The sequence below is a fragment of the Cheilinus undulatus genome, linkage group 9 (assembly GCF_018320785.1).
Source record: "Cheilinus undulatus linkage group 9, ASM1832078v1, whole genome shotgun sequence".
In the NCBI taxonomy this organism is placed as follows: Eukaryota; Metazoa; Chordata; class Actinopteri; order Labriformes; family Labridae; genus Cheilinus; species Cheilinus undulatus.
This window is the reverse complement of record NC_054873.1, coordinates 1,053,216-1,066,302: the sequence shown is the minus strand read 5'-3', so window position 1 is coordinate 1,066,302 and position 13,087 is coordinate 1,053,216. Positions and strand designations below refer to the sequence as shown.

The 13,087-nt window shown below is 45.0% G+C and overlaps 1 protein-coding gene across 1 annotated transcript; it reads right to left on the bottom strand.

Moving 5' to 3' along the window:
* Nucleotides 1–5,689: 5,689 nt before the first annotated feature.
* chrm4b (cholinergic receptor, muscarinic 4b) lies at nt 5,690–11,332 on the bottom strand. Its single transcript, XM_041796428.1, has 2 exons — nt 11,251–11,332; nt 5,690–7,008 (listed from the first exon to the last, which is right to left on the bottom strand). The coding sequence occupies exon 2, from the start codon at nt 7,001–7,003 to the stop codon at nt 5,690–5,692; it is 1,314 nt and encodes a 437-aa protein (XP_041652362.1). The 5' UTR covers nt 7,004–7,008; nt 11,251–11,332.
* Between the last annotated feature and the right edge of the window lie 1,755 nt (nt 11,333–13,087).

Genomic DNA, 13,087 nt, shown 5'->3' with positions numbered 1-13,087 from the left:
TCCTCTTCAATAAAAAACAACAGTGTCTTTAATTCTAATGACTGATAGATGTAAATAAGAGGATGGAATGAACCAATCACAGATGATCAAACTCTGAATGCTATCAGGCTGCAGCTCTGCAGAAAACAAACCTCCGCACACCTCTATACACCTCTACACACCTCTACACACCTCTATACACCTCTATACACCTCTATACACCTCTACACACCTCTATACACCTCTATACACCTCTATACACCTCTATACACCTCTGCACACCTCTGCACACCTCTATACACCTCTACACACCTCTGCACACCTCTGCACACCTCTATACACCTCTGCACACCTCTATACACCTCTACACACCTCTGCACACCTCTGCACACCTCTATACACCTCTGCACACCTCTATACACCTCTACACACCTCTGCACACCTCTATACACCTCTACACACCTCTATACACCTCTACACACCTCTACACACCTCTATACACCTCTGCACACCTCTATACACCTCTATACACCTCTACACACCTCTACACACCTCTACACACCTCTATACACCTCTATACACCTCTACACACCTCTACACACCTCTATACACCTCTATACACCTCTATACACCTCTATACACCTCTACACACCTCTGCACACCTCTATACACCTCTATACACCTCTACACACCTCTATACACCTCTATACACCTCTATACACCTCTATACACCTCTACACACCTCTACACACCTCTACACACCTCTACACACCTCTACACACCTCTATACACCTCTATACACCTCTATACACCTCTATACACCTCTACACACCTCTATACACCTCTATACACCTCTACACACCTCTACACACCTCTACACACCTCTATACACCTCTACACACCTCTACACACCTCTATACACCTCTGCACACCTCTGCACACCTCTGCACACCTCTATACACCTCTACACACCTCTATACACCTCTGCACACCTCTGCACACCTCTACACACCTCTATACACCTCTGCACACCTCTATACACCTCTGCACACCTCTATACACCTCTACACACCTCTATACACCTCTACACACCTCTACACACCTCTACACACCTCTGCACACCTCTATACACCTCTGCACACCTCTATACACCTCTATACACCTCTGCACACCTCTATACACCTCTACACACCTCTATACACCTCTATACACCTCTGCACACCTCTATACACCTCTATACACCTCTGCACACCTCTGCACACCTCTACACACCTCTATACACCTCTACACACCTCTGCACACCTCTACACACCTCTATACACCTCTATACACCTCTGCACACCTCTACCCACCTCTTTACACCTCTTGACTCCTCTACTCACCTATACACTCCTCTATACACCTCTTCACACCTCTACACACCTCTATACACCTCTATACACCTCTATACACCTCTATACACCTCTGCACACCTCTATACACCTCTATACACCTCTGCACACCTCTGCACACCTCTACACACCTCTATACACCTCTACACACCTCTGCACACCTCTACACACCTCTATACACCTCTATACACCTCTGCACACCTCTACACACCTCTATACACCTCTATACACCTCTGCACACCTCTACACACCTCTATACACCTCTGCACACCTCTGCACACCTCTACACACCTCTATACACCTCTATACACCTCTGCACACCTCTACACACCTCTATACACCTCTGCACACCTCTATACACCTCTGCACACCTCTACACACCTCTATACACCTCTGCACACCTCTATACACCTCTGCACACCTCTATACACCTCTACACACCTCTATACACCTCTACACACCTCTATACACCTCTATACACCTCTATACACCTCTATACACCTCTGCACACCTCTATACACCTCTACACACCTCTATACACCTCTATACACCTCTGCACACCTCTGCACACCTCTACACACCTCTATACACCTCTGCACACCTCTACACACCTCTACACACCTCTATACACCTCTACACACCTCTACACACCTCTATACACCTCTACACACCTCTATACACCTCTATACACCTCTGCACACCTCTGCACACCTCTACACACCTCTATACACCTCTGCACACCTCTATACACCTCTGCACACCTCTACACACCTCTATACACCTCTGCACACCTCTATACACCTCTGCACACCTCTATACACCTCTACACACCTCTATACACCTCTATACACCTCTATACACCTCTGCACACCTCTATACACCTCTACACACCTCTATACACCTCTGCACACCTCTATACACCTCTACACACCTCTATACACCTCTATACACCTCTATACACCTCTGCACACCTCTATACACCTCTACACACCTCTATACACCTCTATACACCTCTGCACACCTCTATACACCTCTACACACCTCTATACACCTCTACACACCTCTATACACCTCTATACACCTCTGCACACCTCTGCACACCTCTACACACCTCTATACACCTCTGCACACCTCTACACACCTCTACACACCTCTATACACCTCTACACACCTCTACACACCTCTACACACCTCTACACACCTCTATACACCTCTATACACCTCTGCACACCTCTGCACACCTCTACACACCTCTATACACCTCTGCACACCTCTATACACCTCTGCACACCTCTACACACCTCTACACACCTCTATACACCTCTACACACCTCTATACACCTCTGCACACCTCTATACACCTCTACACACCTCTATACACCTCTGCACACCTCTATACACCTCTACACACCTCTATACACCTCTGCACACCTCTATACACCTCTACACACCTCTATACACCTCTATACACCTCTATACACCTCTGCACACCTCTATACACCTCTATACACCTCTGCACACCTCTATACACCTCTATACACCTCTGCACACCTCTGCACACCTCTATACACCTCTATACACCTCTACACACCTCTACACACCTCTATACACCTCTGCACACCTCTATACACCTCTACACACCTCTATACACCTCTACACACCTCTACACACCTCTATACACCTCTGCACACCTCTATACACCTCTGCACACCTCTACACACCTCTACACACCTCTACACACCTCTGCACACCTCTATACACCTCTGCACACCTCTACACACCTCTGCACACCTCTATACACCTCTGCACACCTCTGCACACCTCTATACACCTCTATACACCTCTGCACACCTCTGCACACCTCTATACACCTCTATACACCTCTATACACCTCTGCACACCTCTATACACCTCTGCACACCTCTATACACCTCTATACACCTCTATACACCTCTGCACACCTCTATACACCTCTATACACCTCTGCACACCTCTATACACCTCTATACACCTCTGCACACCTCTGCACACCTCTGCACACCTCTGCACACCTCTATACACCTCTGCACACCTCTGCACACCTCTATACACCTCTATACACCTCTGCACACCTCTGCACACCTCTATACACCTCTATACACCTCTGCACACGTCTGCACACCTCTATACACCTCTATACACCTCTGCACACGTCTGCACACCTCTATACACCTCTATACACCTCTATACACCTCTGCACACCTCTATACACCTCTATACACCTCTGCACACGTCTGCACACCTCTATACACCTCTATACACCTCTATACACCTCTGCACACCTCTATACACCTCTATACACCTCTGCACACGTCTGCACACCTCTATACACCTCTATACACCTCTATACACCTCTGCACACGTCTGCACACCTCTGCACACCTCTGCACACCTCTGAACACCTCTGCACACCTCTATACACCTCTGCACTTCCTTTAAAGTTCTATTCATTTATGCTGAAAACATTTACACATGCATGTCAGTCTGCACACAGAGGATCGACTAAAAGGCCGAACATCATGAACTAATACAGACGTGTGTTGAAATTGCTCAGATATGTTGACTATATTTGAGTTCAGAACTAAAACACCTGAGCATGGTTAGGAAGAGAGAGAAGACAACAGACAACAGGGCGGAGCTAGAGAGGTGTGATGAGGGCCAAAAAGTTGCCAATGTATTTGTGCAATTTAGCCGCCACGGCCTCATGTTGGCAACAACATAACTGCAGACCCAGAGCGGTGTTGTTCCTCAGGGTTCTAGATGGTTCATGTTCCTCCTAGTTTGAGGCTCACAGCTCCGGTCCCTCCTTCACTGGGAGAAATATCTGACAGATGAGCTCCGAGGGAGGAGCTGCACAGATAAACACAATATTCCAGAAAAGATTTTAGACCTGTTCTTAAAGCTAAGAGAAGCTGCTGTCATGGTTACAGAGACTGTCTAACAAGGGTTAAAGCTGGGAGGAGCAGGGTCGTCCAAACATGGCCAGCTTTAAAAACATTCCTGCCATTTTTGTGCCTTTAAGACTGAAAAAAAAAGAAATGAGTTAAAACTGGATGTATGTGATTTCTATTTTTGGTTGATTTTACATGTGGAATCCAAATTCAAACACTCTAGAGCAGCGTTACTCAACCAAAGAGCCACGATCTATGAGGTGAAAAGGGCAAAAACAGTTAGAGTAGCGTTAAAAGTAAATAAAGGAGGCAAAATGGTAAAAAAGCAGCAAATTGTGTGAAAAGGGACCAAAAAAAGAGTTAGAGGTGGCAAAAATGATCCAGAAGTGGCAAACACGTGGCAAAAAATGAGTGAAAGCGACTAAAATGGGCAAAAACAGACAAGAGTGGCAAAAATGGTGCAAAAAAAAGGGAACAAGTGGTATTTAATGGCAAAAAATAGGTGAAAAGGGTTGAAAAAGGGCAAAAAAATGGAAACACGTGGTATTAAATGGTGAAAAGGAGCTTTAATGAGTGAAAAGTGGGAAAAATAGAAAAAGATAAAAGTGGCAGAAATTGGATAAAAGTGGGAAAAATTTGAAAAAGTTGCAAAAAGAAGTGGCAAAAATGGAAAAGAAATTTAGGGAAAAGGTGGTATTTAAAAGCAAAAAGTGAAAAGTGGGGAAAAAATGGCAAAAATGTATAAAAATGGCAAAGATAAAAAAAAAAGTTGAAAAAGAAGTGGTAAAAAAGTCTCCAGAGCCACAGGTTGAGTCTCACTGATCTGGTGATTGATGGACATAATTAGCCTTCATCAGCGCTAACGAGCCTTTGTTGGTGAATAAAAACAAACAAACAAACAAACAGGAAAGACACACAGCCATGTTTAATAACAGAATGACTGATTTAAATAATAAAGACGTATTTTCCTGAACACTGCCCTCATTACATCTGCAGATAAAGCTACATGCTAATGCTAACTCTGAGCTTTTAAAAGAACTGTTTGCTGTGACTGAGGGAAATTCAAATCAGAATTCTTTTCTGTCTCCTCCAACATTAAAGCTTTATTCATGCAAACACCTGAGCTTCATTCTGAGCGCCTCTCATGCTAACGCTAACAGCTAAACCAGGCAGATGTGTGACAAACCGCAGTTCCTCTCTTGTCCACTAGAGGCTGTCTGCAGCAGTGAGTCATCCTCCATAGAACCCTGTGTTAAACACATGAGGATTAACGCCCGGAGTGACATCACTGAGACCACGCCCACCTTATACACAGCTTTGATGAAGTCTAGTCATCATTGGACAAAAATAAAGAGCCACTCCTCCCTCCACGCTCTGGAGGTCATGTGATCAGTGTAGCTTCCTGCGGCGGCAGCACAGGAGGCTGCAGAAGGTTTTCCTGAAGGTGACGTTGCAGAGGGCGTAGCACGCCGGGTTGATGGCGCTGTTGACGTAGCAGAGCCAGTAACCCGTGGTCCACAGGAACTCTGGGATGCAGGAGTGACAGAAGGCGGCGACCACGGCCATGACGTTGTAAGGCGTCCAGGTGATGATGAAGGCGAGGAGGATGGCCAGGATGGTCTTGGTGACCCTCCTCTCCCTCGCCATGACTCTGCGATGACGCCGCTCCTGAGACCTGAAGCTGGGAAGGACGGAGAACGCTGCCGAGGCGGTCCGGTGGAGGTCGGTGTTTGATGACGAGTCGTTCTCGATCTTGCTGTAGTCTCTGGGGGGGCGGGTGGCGGTCCGAGTGTGACATAGTGGAGGAGGCGGAGACAAGTCAGGCTCTGATTGGTCGCCGGGACTCCTGGACGCTCTCTGGTTCTTCCTGTGTTTGGGCGTGCTGGACTCTGATTGGTTCAGAGACAGGTCCGAGCCGGGGTCGCTCGTCACCCAGCTACGGCGTTTCAGGAGGAAGTCTTTAAAGGACGGACTGGACACCCTGAGCGTTCCACGCTCTGATCTGAGCACGCTCAGTCGACTCTGGCTGGCAACAGACAGTCTGCTGTAGAGAGCGACCATGACAAACGCCGGCAGGTAGAAGGAGGGCAGCGTGGTCGCCAGGGTGACGGCGGGGCTGGCGAGGAGCTGAGTGTAACACTTATCATCAGGGACCACGCGGCGGCCCCCCACCGTCTGCCAGCACAGAATGGCGGGGGCCCAGAGCACGAGGGACACCAGCCAGGCGGCGCCGATCATCAGCGTGGCTATCCTGCCCGTCCGCCGTACCGGGTAGCTGAGGGGGCGTGTCATACAGAGGTAGCGGTCCAGGCTGATGATCAGCAGGTTCATGACGGACGCGTTGCTCACCACGTGGTCCACCACCAGCCACAGGTCGCAGACCACGGCCCCCAGGGGCCAGCGGCCCTTCAGCAGGTAGAGCGTGTACAGGTTCATGGAGAGCCCGCCCACAATCAGGTCGGCCACCGCCAGGCTCAACAGGAAGTAGTTGTTGATGGTCCTCAGGCGACGGTTCACCTTGATGGACAGGATGACCAGCGTGTTCCCGACAACGGTGACCACACTGAGGGAGGCCGTTACCATGACGATGACGGTCAGCTGAGCAGTGGTGTAAGGGCACGATCTGATTGGAGGCTGGAAGGAGGTGTTGACACAGGGGCGGAGCCAGGCAGAGTCATTTAGGTGGTCAGGTGACTCCGCCATGGGTTCTGTTGGAAAAACAAAAAACAAAATAAACACGCTACATCAGCCGCCATCACTCTCTGATCTCCTCCAGGTGTAGAAGTGTTGCATTATGGGAAATGTAGGCACACAGCTCTGACTGATCTCTGAGAGATTTATTCTTCATCAGTCTGAGGAACTACAGAGGGACGATTCTGTCTCATCAATCAATGAACCAACCGACCAATCACGTTGGTTTGATCAGTCTCCCAGTAAAAATCAGATCTTATTTTCTAGTTGGTGTTTTTATCTTAAAGAACGTTCTGGGCTCCAGAGGGAAAAATAAAAACCTTAAGATCAGCCTTTAGAGACGTAAATGATAAAATAAAAATAATATAAATAAAATACTAAATTTATAACAGAACTCACTCATGTCTAGTTCTGTTAAAAATACAAGAATCTTCTCCAATGACTTTATTAATCCAGAAATCTTTGGTTGATTTTAAAATCAGATTTATTTTTAGTTTGGACTAAATTAGAAGAGTTTAAATCCATGCTGTGCTCTGTGAAATAGTTAAAAATATATTTAGTTATTTATCTCATGTTAGCTTGGATTTAAAACAGATAAAAGATGAGATTGTCTGTGTGGTTCCTTTAAGTCACCACTAGAGGGAGCCAAAGATCGCTCTGCTCTGACATGGATCAAGATTTAAAAGAATCAGGATTTCAGCACCGGTGTTCCTCTGGCAATCCTGACCTGGGATGGACCAGTTTTAAAGAAACGAGGACAATTAAAACATTTTAAAAAAAAAAAAAAAAAAAAAAAAATATATATATATATATATATATATATATATATATGTATATATATATATGTATATGTATATATATATATATATATATATATATATGTATATGTATATATATATATGTATATGTATATATATATATGTATATGTATACATATATATGTATATACATATATAGATGGGTCTGGGCAGAGTTTTATAAGTCCTTTTGTGACCAGATCGCACCTTTACTGCTTAGAATGATAAATCACTCCATCGAGAGTAAACTATTCTCCCCATCCTTCTATGAGGCCGATATTTGTTTATTACTCAAAAAAGGGAGGGATGACTCTGACCCAATGGCATATAGACCTCTTAGCCTTTTAAATTATGACCAAAAAGTGATAGCTAAGATGTTGGCCACCAGACTTGGTAGACACTTTCCATCATTAATACATCCTGACCAAAATGGTTTTGGATCTGGCAGATTCTCTTTTTTTAATACATGTCGATTATTTAACATAATGTATGCCAAACATGAAGTTAACAGCACACCTGTAGTCATCTCATTGGACGCAGAACGTGCCTTTGATCAGATTGAATGGAGGTATATGCACGCCGCTTTAAAACGTTATGGATTTGGCCATTTTTTTCTATCAATAGTAAAGATGATGTATGCTTGTCTAAATGCAGCTATTCTTACTAAAGGTAATAGGTCAGCACCCTTCAACCTGATGCGTGGGACAAGGCAGGGTTGCTGTGCCAGTCCCCTGTGGTTTAATCTTAATAGCATTCTGCTATTAAGGGAATCAAAGTGGGGAATATTGAATGTACATTGTCTTTGTACGCAGAAGATTTATTCATCTTTATGACGGACCCCCAGTCATCTCTTCCTCCTCTTCTTTCATTAATAAACTGCTTCGGTAGCCTCTCTGGATATTCTGTGAACTGGAAGAAGAGCGCATTTATTCCTCTAACAGAAAATTTGGATCCACATTTTATTAACTCCCTGCCTTTTGTAATTGCCAAGGACCGGTTCACCTATTCAGGCCTGTCTATTACTGTTAATCCAGAGCTCTTGTTTAACAACAACTTCTGTGGTCAGCTAGACAAACTTAAAAAAGATATTGAATTCTGGAGATCATTGCCGCTCTCTCTCATAGGGCGTGTTAATGTTATTAAAATGGTTGCTCTCCCCAGGTTAATGTATTTGTTTCAGAATATTCCAGTTAAGCTCCCCTTGTCATTTTTTAATAATATTGCCATTTGTTTGGGGGTATAAAAACCATCGAATATCCAAGGCCCATTTACAAAAATCCAAGAAAATGGGGGGATTATCCCTCCCAGTATTCCAACACTACTACTGGGCAGCTAATGCCAGGCCTTAGTATACTGGTGTGACCAGTACCCCCCAACAAGTGGCTTCAATGACAAGCCTACACCTAAGTGGCTACAACTGGAATCTCAAGCAGTGGAAAACAGTTCTCTAGCGGCTCTCATGTTTGCAACAAATGATTACCCAATCAACAGTTTCAAAGAAAATTTTGTCCTGTATAACTCAATCAACATCTTAAAACAGATGAAAAGGGTGATCCATGCACCTGGATTCTCTATATATTCACCTATTTGCTTTAATCACAACTTTATCCCATCCAAGTGTGACCAAGCTTTTATTCACTGGGGCAAAAAAGGAATCAAAACAATTGCAGACTTGTATATGAATGATCATTTTGCATCATTTGTGGAGCTTAAGGAAAACTATTCCCTCCCACAAGCCCATTTTTTCCGACATTTACAAGTTAGACATTTTGTTAAGAGTAGCCTTAATAATTTTGAGAGCTCACCTAACAAACATCCCTTTTATGAATGAATGAAGTTACCAGCTGATACAAAACATCTCATGTCAAAATTTGTTTTATAGTTTTCTAAACATAACCCAGTTTCAGATGAGCTTATCAAAGCCTGGGAGGCTGATGTTGGTGTTGAATTTTCTGAGGATGTTTGGAGGGAGAGGATGGAAAGAATCCATCAAGGCTCGATCAGTGCAAGGCTGCAACTGATTCAGTTTAAAGTTATGCACAGAATACACTATTCAAAAGAAAAGCTGAGCAGAATGTATCCTAATATCTCTGACACTTGTGTCAGATGTAATGTTGGGAAGGGGACACTAGGTCACACTTTCTGGTCATGCCCAGAGATTGTCCCCTTTTGGCAGGACATCTTTAGTTGGTTTTGCAAAATTTATAATTTAAAAGTTCAACCAGATGCACTGATGGCCTTGTTTGGGTGCTCCAAAGCTCTTCTGAAACTCCCATATACTGTGCAACAGGCTTTTATGTTTGGCATGTTAGTAGCTGAGAGAATCATACTGAAGGAATGGAAGACTGTTAATGCTGCTTGTTTGTCCAGATGGATTAAAGAATTAGTTTCAGGCATACATTTGGAAAGGCTCCGTAGCCACAAACATGGGTCTAATGAAAGATTAGAGAGGGTCTGGGGCCCAGTTATTAGATCTCTTAATGTTTTCATTCTTAACTGTAGTTCCTGCTGGGTGATATGAATTATGGGATATCCTTTGCCATGTGCGTCGAGGAGGCTGAAGCTTTGCTGCATATTTTGCTGCCAAGTCTGACTTTTTGTTGTAGCTTTCGTTTTGATACTATGTTATTGTATTGTCATGTTTTTGTTTAGTACAGTTTTTGTTAGTCTCTTAATCTTTATTTGTCTTGTACTGAGTCTTGTTTGTGCAAAAACATAATAATAAAAAAAAGAAAACACCACACACCCTCTTTTTATTATTAATATTTTTCTCTTTTTAAAATCTATGTATTTATTGTTTTTTGTTTGTTTTGTGTATTGTGTTTCCCCCAAATCGGTAAAACCAGCCTGCTTGTATGTTATCTGTCCTGTCTTGTTGCATGTCTTGGTCCTTGTTTGTATTGTTTGTTTTGCAAAAACAAAAACCAAACAAAGGAAAAAAAAATAGAGAAAAAATATAACAACAACAACAACAACAACAACAACAATAATAATAATAACTTCAAAAAATTCTTGACTAAAAGTCAAGACTGTTTCCAAAAAGACAGAACAAAATAAATAAATAATACAATTATTATTATTATTGGAAAAAAGTAAATCTCTTCAAAGCTGAGTGCCTGGCTCTCTGAAGTTCACTGAGCTGAGAAAATAAAATCCAAACACCTGATTTCCTCATATCTAAAAAAAAATAAAAATAATGAAAACATTTGCTGTAATTTTGCTGTTTTTTTGTTCTGATGGAGAAAGATGAGGATGAAGAACAGAACATTCTTTCACACATACAGGAAAAAAGAATGTTACATCACCAGCGTTCTGTTCTTTGATCTCATCGATGATCGATGAAGGCTACGACCTGAAATGCGTCGGTCTAATAAAGTTCTCTGAACTAGAAGTGTTTCTGGAGATTTCTGTTCTCTGACGGTGGAGGAAACACAAAACAACAGAGAAGGAGCTGAAACTCACCTGTGGCTGTCTGAGTTCAAGGAGGTCCACACAGCTCTGATAGTCTTCTGGACCTGGTCCTGGTCTCCTGTGGGTGTTTGTGTCCATCAGCAGTGGTTTATAAGCAGCAGAGGAATCCCTCATTCATAACCGTCCCTCCTCCTCCTCCTCCTCCTCCTCCTCCTCCTCCTGCTCCGTGTCTCCCCATCAGACGTCAGCAGAGCTCTGCTGATTACACAGCGCTTTAATGAACAGGGGGGGGGGGGGGGGACTCTGGTGGACCAGAACAGTCAGATTGATGTTGGTGTTTGGTCAGAGCTGGGCTGATTAGTTAAAACCTTCCATCATAAACACATGAAGGGTTAATGAACCTTTGACTGTGGAGTCAGAGCTGAGGATGGGACTATCGGTGTTCAGGAAGGGAGGAACCTTTCAAAATAAAACTCAGAGGTCAACATATGAAAGCTCTGCCTGTCAGTCATTAGAGAGCGATCTGATGTAGGGGTTCCCTCCATCAGCTGATCTCCGCAGTCCAGGACTGATCACCATCAGTGGAGCCGGTTTAGAAAGACCTCAGTTAGGCAGCAGAAACATCTGTAGCACCAGTGAGGAGTCTGGTTCACTGCTGTAGCTACATTCACCATCATCTCTGCATCACTATTGAAGCTGGATCAGGGTTGGGTCTGAGTCTGGTGAAGCTGGATCAGGGTTGGGTCTGAGTCTGGTGAAGCTGGATCAGGGTTGGGTCTGAGTCTGGTGAAGCTGGATCAGGGTTGGGTCTGAGTCTGGTGAAGCTGGATCAGGGTTGGGTCTGAGTCTGATGAAGCTGGATCAGGGTTGGGTCTGAGTCTGGTGAAGCTGGATCAGGGTTGGGTCTGAGTCTGGTGAAGCTGGATCAGGGTTGGGTCTGAGTCTGGTGAAGCTGGATCAGGGTTGGGTCTGAGTCTGGTGAAGCTGGATCAGGGTTGGGTCTGAGTCTGATGAAGCTGGATCAGGGTTGGGTCTGAGTCTGGTGAAGCTGGATCAGGGTTGGGTCTGAGTCTGATGAAGCTGGATCAGGGTTGGGTCTGAGTCTGGTGAAGCTGGATCAGGGTTGGGTCTGAGTCTGGTGAAGCTGGATCAGGGTTGGGTCTGAGTCTGGTGAAGCTGGATCAGGGTTGGGTCTGAGTCTGGTGAAGCTGGATCAGGGTTGGGTCTGAGTCTGGTGAAGCTGGATCAGGGTTGGGTCTGAGTCTGGTGAAGCTGGATCAGGGTTGGGTCTGAGTCTGGTGAAGCTGGATCAGGGTTGGGTCTGAGTCTGATGAAGCTGGATCAGGGTTGGGTCTGAGTCTGGTGAAGCTGGATCAGGGTTGGGTCTGAGTCTGGTGAAGCTGGATCAGGGTTGGGTCTGAGTCTGGTGAAGATGGATCAGGGTTGGGTCTGAGTCTGATGAAGCTGGATCAGGGTTGGGTCTGAGTCTGGTGAAGCTGGATCAGGGTTGGGTCTGAGTCTGGTGAAGCTGGATCAGGGTTGGGTCTGAGTCTGATGAAGCTGGATCAGGGTTGGGTCTGAGTCTGGTGAAGCTGGATCAGGGTTGGGTCTGAGTCTGGTGAAGCTGGATCAGGGTTGGGTCTGAGTCTGGTGAAGCTGGATCAGGGTTGGGTCTGAGTCTGGTGAAGCTGGATCAGGGTTGGGTCTGAGTCTGGTGAAGCTGGATCAGGGTTGGGTCTGAGTCTGGTGAAGCTGGATCAGGGTTGGGTCTGAGTCTGGTGAAGCTGGATCAGGGTTGGGTCTGAGTCTGGTGAAGCTGGATCAGGGTTGGGTCTGAGTCTGGTGAAGCTGGATCAGGGTTGGGTCTGAGTCTGATGAAGCTGGATCA